The 14,760-nt window shown below is 39.5% G+C and overlaps 1 protein-coding gene across 1 annotated transcript in view; it reads left to right on the top strand.

Annotated features, from left to right (window-relative positions):
• AASS (aminoadipate-semialdehyde synthase) overlaps positions 1–14,760 on the top strand; it is a 74,413-nt gene that overhangs the window by 36,089 nt on the left and 23,564 nt on the right. The window contains exons 9-15 of the mRNA XM_006149214.3: positions 217–365; positions 3,287–3,409; positions 4,260–4,371; positions 10,365–10,424; positions 10,621–10,688; positions 13,391–13,512; positions 13,970–14,096. Of these exons, the coding sequence (XP_006149276.1) occupies positions 217–365; positions 3,287–3,409; positions 4,260–4,371; positions 10,365–10,424; positions 10,621–10,688; positions 13,391–13,512; positions 13,970–14,096 (761 nt within the window). The remainder of the gene's footprint in view (positions 1–216; positions 366–3,286; positions 3,410–4,259; positions 4,372–10,364; positions 10,425–10,620; positions 10,689–13,390; positions 13,513–13,969; positions 14,097–14,760) is intronic.

Here is a 14,760-nt window from a genome sequence, read left to right on the forward strand (position 1 = left end):
AAGTCCCCATGTAGTCCTCTCTCATGGCATAATTCTCTACTACAGTATGGGTGGGCACTCACTTTGCCTCAAAAGATGGCCACTGACTGAACGATGTCGAAGTCCATTAGAGGGAGCATTTTACTATTTCTCCTGGACTTGACTGATGGCTCTCTTTCAGCATGCTGTATTGAAAAAGACTGTTTCCTGTTGTTGAACTTGAAACTTGCCTTACAGATTGCACCCTATACAACTTGCTTAATTAACGGAATCTACTGGGAACAAAACACCCCTCGCCTGCTAACCCGCCAAGATGCTCAGAGTCTTCTGGCTCCGGGCAAGTTCTCGGTTGCTGGTGTGGAAGGCTGCCCTGCATTGCCACACAAGTAAGGATCTGACGTTAGCCAAAGTGGCAGATTTTTAGCCGCAGGACCCATGATTAGGGGATCAAAGAATATTACGTTTCCATGTATCACAAGACATGATTGTTAATAATTAGCTGTTTGCCTGACCTCACTTGACTTTTTGGTAGCATTTGACAGGGAATCTTTCCGCCTCAAAACTCTTTTTTTTTTGAGAGACTTTTGCTATAGGGCATATGTGCTTGCTGGAGAGACAGAGAAAGGGAAAGTGAGAAATCACCTCCTGAGGGATGGCCACACTCTCTTCTCCTCCATTCCCCTCTCAGGGTTTTGGACATGTATGCACAGTCATCTGGTGTGAGTTTCAAGCTGCCAGGTCCGGGACTTGAACTGTGGTCAGCCATTGGCCTAATTACTATGCCACCTGCTGACCCCAAAATGCTCTCTTTTTGAAAATATTCCTTCTTCTGTCCTCCCTCCCTTCCTTCTTCCTTGTTTCTTTCATGAAAGAGAGAGAGAGAGAGCAAAGACATGCCCAATAGATTCTCCATGTCACAAGCCACCCCCAGCTTCAACAGCCCAGATCATGGGCACACACCTCCCAGCATGTTCAGGGAGGTCTCTGGATGTAAATCTAGAACCTTCCCAGGTGGGTCAGCCCCACAGTGTCTTGTTTTACCACTGTGCTACTGGCTAGTCCTCAAAACTCTCTTACTTATTTATTTTGTTTTTTTTTTTTTTAGAGGTTTTCACTATAGAGTGTGTGCGCTCGCCAGACAGAGACATAGAGACAGAAAGCGAGAAATCACCCCCCAGGGGGGATAGTCAATCCACAATCCCTTCTCCTCCATTCTCCTCTCGGGATCTCAGGCACACAGGCACACATGCCCAGCATCAGTTCTAAGCCATCCGGGTCCGGGACGCGAACTGCGGTGACTACGTGGGAATCCAGCGACATAATCCTTAACGCTAACTTCTGGTTCTCTCAAAACTCTCTTTTGACATTGGTGACTCCACACACAACTCCAAAGCAACCCCCTTAGAGAATTCTTGTCCTGCTTCCCCATCCTCATCTCTCTCTGCTCTGTTACTCAGTTTGTTTTTCTAAATTTACGATAGTTTATTTTTCTATATTTATGAGTTTTTTCCCCTCTACTAGAACTTAACTTCATTAAGGACAGAGGTCCTGTTTATCTTGGCCACAAGTATCCAGTTCATTTCCTGTTACATGATAGGAATTCAAGTAATTAATAAATATTGGATTAATTGATTAATCAATACATATTTATGGATCACCTAGTCTGCCTGGTTCTCTGCTGAGCTGAAGGATAGAGGAGTTTGCTGCTCTCATGTACGTGGCTGGCAGAGGAAATGGCAAAGGAACGCGAGGAGCAATAACATTACAGGAGCTGGGAAGAAAATGGAGCATTGCATGCAGCAAAGCCTTATAGGGAGGAGAGAAGGCATGAGAGTTTTTAAAGAAAATTTATTTGATTATTTCTGATTTACATTTAACTGTTGTTAGGTACATATTCTTTTTTTTTTTTTTTTTTTAAATTGCCATAGGGCACATGCACTCACCAGAAAGAGACAGAGAAGAAGAGGGAGAAAGCACCCCTGGTGGAGCTTAGATACCCTGCAATCCCTTTTCCTCCCTTTCTGCATCCTGCTGTGATTTGGGGTACACAAACACACATGTATGGTACATTTTTCAAGCCACGGGGGCTGGGATTCAAACTATGGTAGATCATGTGGGCGGGATCTTGCTCCCTTAACCAATAGACCGTGGGGCTGGCCCCAACATGGTTTCCCAAAGCATGTGTGCATCTTTAACAAAGACCATTATATTGTGTTGTGTGTTGTGTAACTTTGACTTTTAGACTACTAGCTTTTACTTAAAAAATCATATATATTTTTTATATATTTATATTTAAATTGTATAAATATTTGGCAATGACCTGTTCTTTCTTCCCCCTCTGTTGTGGTATACCATTCAATAACTTATTTGCCATGTTTATACACAGTCGTGTGTCTGTAAATCATTTTGGGGGTTACGGGGTGGGAGGAGGGGCTCGGGATGTGTCCTGAACCACACAGTGTCCTGAAGACTATGAGGTCAACAGACAAGCATTTCGAGTGATAGGATTGGTGCTCGATGAATTTGGAGCCACTAAAGCACAATCTAAAACGCCTACCTCCAGTGCAGTGTGGACAGGTGGTAACTATAGGTTGAACAGGAAAACTGTCTTCAACCTCCGAAAGCTTTCAGGCACTAGACTGAGACTTTTCTTCATAATTCTAGAGATTTTCATGTAATCACATGTAAAATGATGTAGCACTGGCCCAGTCATGGTGGCTTAAGTTGTAAGTGCCCTGCGATGTGGTATTGGAGATCATATGGAAAGGTTCCAGGTTGCTTCTACCTGGTTCAGTTCTACCTGAATCTGTCAGGTGAGCCCAGATTCTGGTTGGCTGCAGAGGCTGGGGGAGGATATGGTGTAAAGGCCTTGACTCTCTCTTTCTCTGTCTCAGGAACTAAAGTTAAATGTAAATATACAGTACTAAGAAGAGTAGCGGTAGCATAACAGAGCCATCATGAGTTATTTAAGGAGAGCAAACTAGGTTAACTTTAAGTAACCTAAGTAACCTGTTGTCAGTGATTTTTCTAGGGAAAGGATTTTCTATTTTTGATTCTTCTTTTTTTTCATTCCTTTCTTCCTTCTTCTCTTCTTTCCTCTTTCCTTCTGGGAAGATTTTTTTTTTTTTTTTTGTCCCAGCACCACACAGTATCTTGAAGCTTATGAGGGAAGAAAAAGAGCCTAATGACCTGGGAATTTTTGACACCTGCATTAGAAAATGTTCCAAGCACCTTTCATTTTCCTTTTTTTGTCTTATGAGTACTTCAGAGTTCCATCCTCTCATCTAAGTGTTGGTGTTATTTTCAGATTGGTGGCCATATGCGACATTTCAGCTGACACAGGAGGCTCCATAGAGTTTATGACTGAGTGTACGACAATAGAGCGTCCCTTCTGTATGTATGATGCAGACCAGCACATAATTCATGACAGGTGAGTTGGCTAACGCCATTAGGTGATGAGAGGTGTATAATAACACTTCACTTATTGGGGCCAACAGGTGGCGTGGTGCCTAAGACACTGGGCTCCCACGTAGCCAATTGTGGTTCAAATCCTGGATTTGGAGGCTTAAAAATCATGCCAACCATGTGTCTGTGCATGCCTAAAATCCTGAGAGGAAAATGGAGGAGAAGGGTTTGCAGCATGGCCATCCTCCTGGGAGGTGATTTCTCACTTTCCCTCTCTCTCTCTCTCTTTGTCTCTCTCTTCCTGATGAGCACATGTGCCCTGTGGCTCCTGGATTTGGAGGCTTAAAAATCATGCCAACCATGTGTCTGTGCATGCCTAAAATCCTGAGAGGAAAATGGAGGAGAAGGGTTTGCAGCATGGCCATCCTCCTGGGAGGTGATTTCTCACTTTCCCTCTCTCTCTCTCTCTTTGTCTCTCTCTTCCTGATGAGCACATGTGCCCTGTGGCAAAAACCTTAAAAAACAAAACAAAACAAAAACAGCTTAACTTATTTACCTTGATATACTGATCTAAAACACTCAACATTTTACGTCTTTATGGAGACATGGAATATTGGAGAGATATGCTTAAACATATTTAAAAATGAGATACATAAACCATATGTAAATTTGAATACTAAGATACCTGTTACATAGGAGATAGGCTGTTAGAGAAGGAAAAAAACTTTGTTTTAGAACTCTGTATATGTTCCTATCTAGAGTTGTACAAAGTTACAAACAATAATGAAGCAAATACCACGGAGTAGATATCTGAACAAGTTACATCTTACAAATAATATTCTGTACATATGAATAAAACATATTGTTTTTCCTAGCGTTGAAGGTTCTGGGATTCTGATGTGTTCCATTGACAATCTGCCAGCCCAGCTTCCAATTGAAGCTACAGAATGTTTTGGAGACATGCTCTACCCCTATGTTGAAGAAATGGTAAGCAGACTCGTCACATAAGCAACAGCTGTGTGACTTTAAGTAGAAGCGTGGAGGGATCCCATCAATGTTCTGGTCTTCTATACCTAAGAAATCTGCTGTAAAACGAAATACCAACTCTTCCCTGAAATACTCATTGATATTCTATACATTATTATTATTATTTAATTAATTTCTACACATTATGCTTGCTTGTCTCATAGGGTGATTCTATCACTGCCTTCATGCTTAATTAGAATTATGTTTGTCTTACATTATGAATATTTTATTTGGAATGTTCATGATATGGCAAATAGGATTTATTTTCAAGTCTTCCTGCTGTCCAGGTCAATGTATGTTGAGACATTCTTACTGTGCTGTTATAACAGATTTAAAAAATCATAAATATAGAAAATGTTACTGGATTTTAGCCACTAATATTTAGTGAAATGGTGGTTTATGCTGAGATCATGTCTTACTTTCTGTGTTTAACTATGGAGAAAATGTTACCTAAATCCCATTTCGTTGACCAAGGAAAACTGTTCTCATTTGGGCGTGTGCTCTGTGTTCATACCTATCCTGCTTTATTCCCATTGTTAATGGCTGTCTGCCTTTAGCAATGATTCCAAAGGTATGGAATGTGGTTCTTCTCATAGCTTCACACAGGAGCTCTCATGCTAAAAAGGGACAATAGTGGGGCAAAGATAAATCAAACTTCTAGTCTAGGATCTTTTCTTTTATATTCCATTTTGACCCTTTGCTTTTCCTCTCGGAATATAGCAGAAGATAGATAGAACAGGCTTTAGAAAATATAGACAGGCACCAGCAGTTAGTGTAATGGCTATGTCACTGGACTCCCATGTAGTCGACTGCGGTTTGAGTCCCAGACCCGGGGGCTTAAACTCACGCCGGGCGTGTGTGCATGCGTACCCAAGATCCCGAGAGGAGAATGGAGGAGAAGGGATTGTGGCGTGGCCATCGCCCCTGGGGGGTGATTTCTCACTTTCTGTTTCTCTGTCTCTCTCTGTCTTTCTGGCAAGTGCACACGCCCTGTAGCAAAAACAACCTCTAAAAAAAAAAAGAAGAAAGAAAATATAGACAGTGGGCATTATCATGGTTGGGCACAATATTGCACTGAGTATGTGTCAGATAGTGTTCAAAGTGCTTATTTTATTTTTTTCTTGTTTGTTTAAAGAATTATTTATTTAATTAAATTAATTAATTATTATTGTTATTTTAAAATTTGCTGTAGATCACATGCACTCACCAGAGAGAGAGACAGAGACAAAGAGAGGGAGAGAGAAACAGAGAAGGGGAAGTAAGAAAACAAGATGCCAGATCTAGGACTTGAACCACAGTCGGCCATGTAGGAGTCCAGCGCCCTAACCACCACACCATCTGCTGGCCCCTTTATATATTTTATTAAATACTCATGAGAATCCTGTTAGGTAGGTACCATTATTTTTTTAGAGAATTATTTTATTTAACTTTATTTATTTTTAATTTTATCAGAGAGGGACAGAGTGAGTGAGAGAGGGAAAGTGTGAACGCAAGCCTCCAGGTCTGGGACTTGAACTGCTGTTGGCCATGTGGGAGTTTAGCGTCCTTAACCACCACACTACCTGCCGGCCCTGGTAGATATCATTATTAAGCCTATTTTACAGATTAAGAAGCTGAAGCATAGAGAAGTTAAGGCTGAGAAGAGTTGCTGATGCAGACTAGGTCGGACATGTGACTCAGTTGATGCTGAGGAATCAAAGTGTCAGGGAGAGTATGAATACCAGGCTAAGTGGCCGAACAATATGTGTATAAAAAACAGAACCGAAGTAACAGCAAATTTTCCTGAATGGTTACCATTTTTGACACTTTTCATTTATTTCCTTTTGGTCTCATTTCCCTGTAGACTGAATAATTTAATTTATTACTTCTTATAGTACAGATTTGCTGCTGACAGATTCGCTTAATTGTCCTTTATCTGAAACTGTCTTCATATTCTACATTCTGGCCTGCACATGTCAGTTTGGAGGTCGCTTAGAGGTTTGGGACGGAATTTGTGCTGAAGTTGAACTTCTGTTTCTCTAACTCTGTCCTTTCTGGCATTTCCCTCTCACTGTATGGAGAATGTGGTTGCTTTAGACTCCATCATTGTTTCTTTTGGCCAGAAAGTCCTCTTCTTACTCAACACATGTAGATAGTTACTCTCTCTCTTTTTTTTTTTTTTTTTGAGAGGTTTTTGCTACAGAGCGTGTGCGCTTGCCAGAAAGACAGAGAGAGACAGAGAGATAGAAAGTGAGAAATCACCCCTCACAGGGGATGGCCATGCTGCAGTCCCTTCTCTTCCATTCTCCCCTCGGGATCTTTGACACGCATGGACGTGTGCCCGGTATGAGTTTAAGCCACCAGGTCCGGGACTTGAACCACGGTCAACTACATGGGAGTCCAGCAACATAGCCATAATGCTAACTGCTGGTCCCTACTCTCTTTTTTTTTTGTTCAGAGTTTATAGTCGTGATCTATAGGGGGATTGTTCTGGTAGAGCTTAGTCTTCCATACCTAAAATATAATTCTCTATTCCTAATGAAGAGGTTGAATCAACTCTTGACACTAGTAGAGTTTTAGGGTAGCTAGAAGAGATATTAGTGAGTTGTTAACCATAATTCATGTTTTTAAATGCTAAAATTATGTATTTCAGCACAACTCTTACTTTAGTAAGCCAGTTAGAGAAAATAGTAAATACTGATTTCTCTTGTGGATAGATTTGACTGTTAAGTTCTTCAAATGTCTTTTTATTTTAACTACTGTAACATCATACCACTCAAAGAAGTTGCTGTAAACCATTTCAGCTTTCAAATTATGTGCTGGAATTTTGATTGATGGTTTATTTCTTTTAGACCTTAGAATACCATATTTCATTCCTATTTTGTCCTTCATCAAAGTTGCCTTTTGGTCAATATAATTCATCTCAAAAAAGATGTCAGCAAAAAAGCAAACTAGTTCAATGAGTTTGTGATAAGGTGTGAATGAGAGTTGGCTTGTGTAAGTCATTATAAGAATGAGTCTATTTCTTAAAATACAATTTTTATTAAAGAATAAAATATAAATATAATTTTTGATAATACGTAAAAGTATATAATATTAAAGTATTTCAGGTAAGTGAAGCATAATTGTACAACATGACAAACTATCACAAAGAGACCTAGGTGTGTACTACATTGGTGAGAAATTGAACAATAGCACCTTGGCAACCTCTTTGTTCCTCTCCCAGCACTATCCTCATTCTGCTCTCTAAAGGAACCCATGCTCCTGACTTCTAATTATGGGACGGTTTTGTTGTTTTTTTGAAGCTTATATAGGTGTGCTCATACCTTAGGTGCGCTATTGGGTCTAAAAATCTCTCATGCTGGATTATCTTTGCGAAATCCACTGTTTAGTTTAGAAGTAATTTATTTCTTGTTTGTTACATAGAGTTCCACTGCATGGATACACCAAGGTTTATTTGTTCTACTACTGATCGTCATGTGGGGTTATTTCCTGTTCACGGCATTTACTAAGAATTCCATGAATATTGTACATGTCCTTTGGTACACATTTGTATACATTTCCTTTGTTAAGTTTATACCTACTGTGGAATTTCTGAGTCACAGGGGACATTCCAATTTAGTAGATATTGCTGAAGAGTTTTCCTGTGGATGAACCCAAATCTATCAACAGTATCTGAGCCCACCTATTTATTTTTGAGTGAACATTGCATATACGAAATTTTACAGCCAATTTGAGGTCTTGTATACGGTATGATTTTCTTCTGGAGAGGATTTCCTTTGTTTCTGGCAGGGAGAAAGGTAGGAAGGTAGGCCAGGAGAAAAACACCCAGTTCAGTCAGATGGTTCTTGTTTACATGTATCCCCCAAAGTTCATGTGTTGAAAACTCAACCTCCAATACAACATTGTTGAGAAGTAGAACTTAGAAGTTATGATTGGGTCATGAAGGCTGTATGCTTATGAATAAAATAATGCTGTTATTCTGGGAGAGAATTTTTGATAAAAAGATGAGTTTGGTCCTCTTCTGCTCTCTCTTCCATGCTCATTTGCACTTCCACTTTCTGCTGTGGGATGATCCAGTAAGAATGCCCTCATCAGAGGGCAGAGAAGATGCTGGTGTTTCACTCTGGGACTTCCTAAGCAGTACACTCCTGTTCTTTACACATTAACTAGTCTCAAGTATTCTGTTATAACTGAACAAAATAAACAAAGACAGAAATGGAAATGATTTTAAGCTGGGCTTCAGTCCTCTGCAGAACTCATGTTTACAAATTTATCATTTATTTTAGGATGCAATCTTTCAGGATCCCAGTGATAATCTGGTGTTTACTAGAATCCCTCTTCAATAGTCCTTAAAGTCCAATTTTTGTTACCCAGTTGTTAAAAGTCAGCCAAAGGCAGAATACTTAGCATCCTGTGATGTGGGTGGCATATGGTAAGATGCCAAATGTAGCTCGTACCGTCAAGGTGCAGTTGGGGTTTTGATAAATATTTCACAGAGGCAGTAATTCTTCAGCTGTGTTTTGGAGGATAAAGAGCGGCTTCCAGGCATAGCTGCCGTGGTGTAGTAGTGGTTTGCTGCCCTGCGAGGTTGGAGCCAGTTTCCAGATTGTCCTGGATGTGCTGCCTTTGCATAGGCATTGCTGCGATCCTGGCAGGACGGAAAGGCTAGGGAGAGGATCATGGCATGAGATCTCTGAGGGTACCTCTCTCTCTCACCTCTCAATAAATAAACTTTAAAAAATTTAAATAATTATTAATTTAATTTATTATTACTATTATTTAAAACTTGCTTTTTTTCTTTTCTTTTCTCTCTCTCTCTCTCTTTTTTTTAACTCCATGTCCCAGGATTAGCTAGCCTACCTGTTTTATGCTTTAGATACATAAAAGTAATTTTATATTTATTTTAATTTTGCAAATAAATTCTCCATTGTCAATGTCTGCTGGGTACATTTTTTCCCTTCCAAGTTGGGTGAGCACTCTAGCTCTTAGCCTACGATTAGGGTGGAAAGATGGTCTCGTCGGCCCTTTCCTGCCCACGGTGATTTATACACCCTTACTCCTTGGCAGTATATTCAAGGATTGAGTACTGAGGGAGGAGAAGACTAGAAGGATGCTGAGATATTAATATGAGAGGTGTGACTTTTGTTCCCTCTGTCTCAGTCTTGTAAGATAATGGAGGAAAGTGTGAAGACTTTGAGACTTACTAGGTCATAATGTGCCTATATAGAGAAGTAATACTGACCAGAGGGAGACTCCCTATTGTGGGTTGGTGACCTGCTGAGTCGAAAATCTCGTTCTCTTACTTTTAATAGAACAGCTTCAACCTTTGGAATGGGACTGAGGCCCTCAGAGAGGACCGTGGCTATAAGCTTGTGGCTTGTGATGCTATTTGACAACATGCTCACTGTGACACATCTCACTGGTCTAAAAGAATAAGCTTCTTGGTCCGAGCAAACAAAGATAATCATGATCAAATTTTAGTTTAAAAGTTGGAACTTGTGCTACAACATCATGTTCCTGGGGACACAGCTAATTGCTCTTATTAACAATTATTTATATATTTGGTGATTCACAGACTACTATTTTCTAAATTTTTTTGCTCCATTGAGTAATATCTTTTTTTTTTTTTTTTTCGGAGAGGTTTTTGCTATAGGGCACGTGTGCTCACCAGAAAGACAGAGAGAGACAGAAAGATAGAAAATGAGAAATCACCCCCAGGGGGGATGGCCACATTGCAATCCTTTCTCTTTCATTCTCCTCTTGGGATCTTGGACACACATGAGCATGCGCCCGACATGAGTTTAAGGTACCGGGTCCAGGACTCGAACCACGGTCGACTACATGTGAGTCCAGCGACGTAGCCATTACACCATCTGCTGGTCCCCATTGATTAACATCTTAATATGGATACAAACACCAGAAAGGTTTCTCTGCCAGTCAGTTGTCTCTTACCAATCTCATTTTCCTTTCAGATATTATCTGATGCAACACAGCCCCTTGAAAGTCAGAATTTTTCTCCTGTGGTGAGAGATGTAAGTTATGAGAATTTCTTTCTGTGAATGTGTTTTTTTCCCCCTTTACCATCCTGGCTTTCCTCTCTCTTCCTTTTCTTTCCCCCATTTCTCTTTCCTATCTCTGTTTTCTGTCTCTTCTCTCTGAGTCATGAGCCTGTGTCTGTAGGACTGAAATGTGAATACTAAAGAAATGTCTTGTGTCATATACATTTAGGCAGTGATTACATCCAATGGCACATTGCCTGACAAATATAAATATATCCAGAAACTCCGGGAAAGCAGGTAAGTATTGTTCAAATTCTCTGACTTTATACATTTATTCTTATCTTGGATATGAGGAGTATTTTTTTTTTTAATGCTTTAACAGGAGTTAATATTATGTAATATATACATTTTGTGAATGTTTGTTTATGTAGGAAATCCAAACTAAGTGATTGACTGAAGAGATGTAAATTATTTTCCCCTAAATTGTAGCATACTTCATTTCGGCTTTCTGATCTTTTACGTAGAATCGTGTGGAAGCAAGCAAAAATCCAAATAGGCTGTCTTTTGGGTAGCTTCTTAGTTTTCTAGCGTCTTACATGTCTTGCCTAAGTTATTTTTACAAAGGAACATGAGCATGTTAACACTTTCTGGGGTGCTTTCAGTCTTGGTTTTGACTGAGGGTTGGGACCCCGTTGTCTAGTGTAATATTGGGGAAAGTGGGTTCTTCGTTAACAATTGAGAGAGTAGTGAAGAAGCAAATGGTTAGAGGTAATTTTCTTTGGGAATTCTTATTACGGGGAAGATGCCAAAAAATAATGTGGTCAAAACAGAACAAAACAAAACAATGGTCTTATCTTTCTCAGTGATTCTACCTATTAGGAATAAATAAAGAGAGGTCCAGCAGATGATGTAATGGTTATGTCACTGCACTCCCACGTAGTCAACTGTGGTTCAAGTCCTGGACCCGGCAACTTAAAACTTACGATGGGCGCTGGTGCATGCATGCCCAAGATCCTGAGAGGAGAATGGAGGAGAAGGGATTGTAGAGTGGCCAGCACCTCCACCCCCTGGGGAGTGATTTCTCACTTTCTGTCTCTCTGTTTCTCCAGTGAGCACATGCTCCCTACAGCAAAAATCTCTCTTCAAAAAAAAAAAAAAGTAAATAAAGAGATCTTTCTAGATCAAAAACACTATAGTTATACCTTTCCCATACATGTTCATTTGTTTATGGCTATCTTTTATGTGTCAATACAATAATCTGACATGAGACACTAAAAGAACTTAATCTTTAATTTAAAAATAACTATATAACCCATAGGAAAGTTTCTTATAGGGTAAACTCACATTTATTTTGTTTTAATTGTCACAGGGCATGTATGCTCACAGAGAGAGAGAGGGAGAAAGCATCCCCAAGAGAGCCATGGTCATGCTTCGATCCCTTCTCCATTTCTCTGTCTTGCCAGGGTTTGGGGCACATGCATACACCCAGTACATTTCTCAAGTCACTGGGGGCAAGGTCTAGTTGGTCATGTGGGATCTAGCTCCTTTAACAACGAGGCTATGAGGCCAGACTGATATTTGTTGCTTTTTCATAGCTCTATCTTTTGATTTGTATTATCTCACTTACTGAAACTAATGCCCTGTCTAACATGACCAGTCATGAAGATAATTTCACTCGTATGAACCATAGTTCATGTAGCAGCAGGTCTACTTGGCTCCAACTTCTAGAACTTCCTGCTCTTCTTCCCTAATGGAATTTTGTGCTAAGAGACTGATAATGAATGTTGCATTTGAAAGGAAATTTACCTTCTTTTGAATCTGGCCTATTTATGTTCTTCTTGTTAACTTAGCACAGAAATGATTAACCTGGGGTGTGCTTGGAGGTACTGATGGGGTAGACAGTATAACATTTAGAAGTATGTGTTTAAAACACTTTGAACATTTTACATTTGGAGATCGAAATAATGCTTTAATTCTATAAGTGAAAGAAAGTGTTGTTAGAAAGAATATACATGACCATAATAGTGGTTTTCTCTGGGAGGCGAAATGGGAGGAGATGGTTGCTAAAGGAGATTTCATCAGTAATAGGTAGGCTGGGAGGCAAGAGGGGCAGAAACACATTTTATTTTATTTAATTATAATTTATAAAAAAAGGTTCATGGGGTTAAAGCCCTGTGAGACAATAGGGCTTCCTGCTTAAGTCCTTGGCCCCAGCCCATTTTTATGGTCTCTTGTTCAAATCAGAGAATTTGATTAGAAAGACATTTAGTGAGTACCTTCCATATTCAAGACAAAATACCTTAAACATTTGTGATTTTAAAGATGGGTAAGAGTTACTACCTTGGAAGTTATAGTTTATACAAAAGACAGCATCTTCACCAATGGTATGAATTCCAACAGAATAAACTGTTCAGGAATTAAAATCCTGCCTACTCCTTGTCTTAGATTTCTACAAATAGCTTGTAACATTTTGACTTCAATTTTATGGCTTCATTCTCAGATAACCGCAAAGATATATAATATGACAAAACCAATTCCAGTGTAGATGATGATACTCTTCTCCTCAGATGGTTACCTCCTTGGATTGCTATGAGGAGTAAATACAGTTTCCAATGTTAAGAGCCTAGCATGATTTTGAATCATGTCCCCACAAAAGATAGAGTAGTGAGGTCAAGTTAATTATGAGACAGCCAAAAAATGGCCCATCATTTGCACCTCACGGATAGTGAGGTGTTTCAGGAATTCATGGAAGTCTATGGACATACCTCTCAGAGTTGTCAGGGTCTACTGCTCTTCACTATACAAAATCTAAAGTGAATGGGAAATGCTGGTTCTAAGAAATTCCTGCTTAAGCTCTTATTGTAAGTACTGTGGAAAGAAACTATTGTGTTGTCATCTAGGTTTCTGTTTGGTTTAGGGATGGCAAGATTCTGTTATTGAAAAGCAAATAAAATTTTAAGTTCTCTCTCTTTCCCCCTCTCTCTCTCTTTTTAAAATAGGGAGCGTGCTCAGTCACTTTCGATGCGTGCCAAGAAAAAGGTCCTGGTTCTTGGATCTGGCTACGTATCTGAGCCGGTATTGGAATACCTGTCAAGAGATGGCAATGTAGAGATTACAGTAGGTAAATGTGTCCTAATTTTTGAAAAGTCACAACATGTTGACTTTGAATTTTAGATGACTGTTTTGTTTCTAAAATTGAAAAAATCAAAACCATGGAAAGCAACTGTGGATACCAGACAGTGTGGGAGGAGAGTGAGACATGGCAAAGGATGAGAGGGAGGAAACCAAGGGGGGGAAATTAAAGTATTTAAGAAGCAAGGAATGGAAAATTACTTGTTAAAGATAACATGTATGGTAATATCTTTAATTGAACCAATATATAGTGTATTCTGGATGGGAAAACTCATTTTGTATGCAGCAATGATATACAGTGAATGAATGCAAAATAAATAAATTTACAATAAAAATAATACAAAAGAAAAAGTAAAATAAAAAAATTGCTCAAGTTGTTCAAATGTGTTTTGTTCTTTGACTAGTGAAAGGAAATCTAAAATTGGATGTTTGTATTCCTCAAATAGGCTCTGACGTGAAGACTCAAATTGAGCATTTAGGCAAAAAATATAACATTAATCCCGTTAGCATGGACATTAGTAGACAAGAAAAGAAGTTGGGCTCATTGGTGGCGACGCAGGATCTTGTCATCAGGTATCTGACAAGAAATGGATTATGTGTATTTGTGTTCTTATTTCTCTTCCCTTTCTTTCTCTTTCCTCTCTCCTATTTCTTCCTTTATCTTTTACCCTTTTCCTTCTGTCTCTTCCTCTCCGCTCTCCTTTCTTCTCTTCCTCCCTTCACCCATTTAGTAAACATTTTAATTGAAGTACGTATCTATAGAAGTACACAGGTCATAAGTGGAGAGCTCAGTGAATTTTCACTGAACATGCTCTCTAACCATCATCTATTGTACATCAAGAAATAGGAGGTTGAGGCTGACAGGTGTCATGGTGGTTGAGGTGCTGGACTCTCATATGGCTGACTACAGTTGGAATCCCAGACCTTGCAGCTTGTTTTCTGACTTTCCCTCTTTCTGTCTCTCCGTGTCTCTGTCTGGTCAAATTATAATAAGAAGAAATAAACTTTAATAAGTATTTATTTTATTTTTTTAAAAAAAAGAAATGCTTTGGACCACTAGATAGCATAATGGTTATGTCACTGGATTCCCCCATAATTAAGTCCCGGACCTGGTGGCTTAAAACTCATGCTGGGCACATATGTGTGTGTGCCCAAGATCACCAGAGAACAACAGAGGAGAAGGGATTGTGGCGTGGCTATCCCCCCCCCCCCGGGGGGGGGTTTTTCACTTTTTTTT

This window comes from Tupaia chinensis, unplaced genomic scaffold (genome assembly GCF_000334495.1).
Source record: "Tupaia chinensis unplaced genomic scaffold, TupChi_1.0 Scaffold000257_1, whole genome shotgun sequence".
NCBI lineage: Eukaryota > Metazoa > Chordata > Mammalia > Scandentia > Tupaiidae > Tupaia > Tupaia belangeri.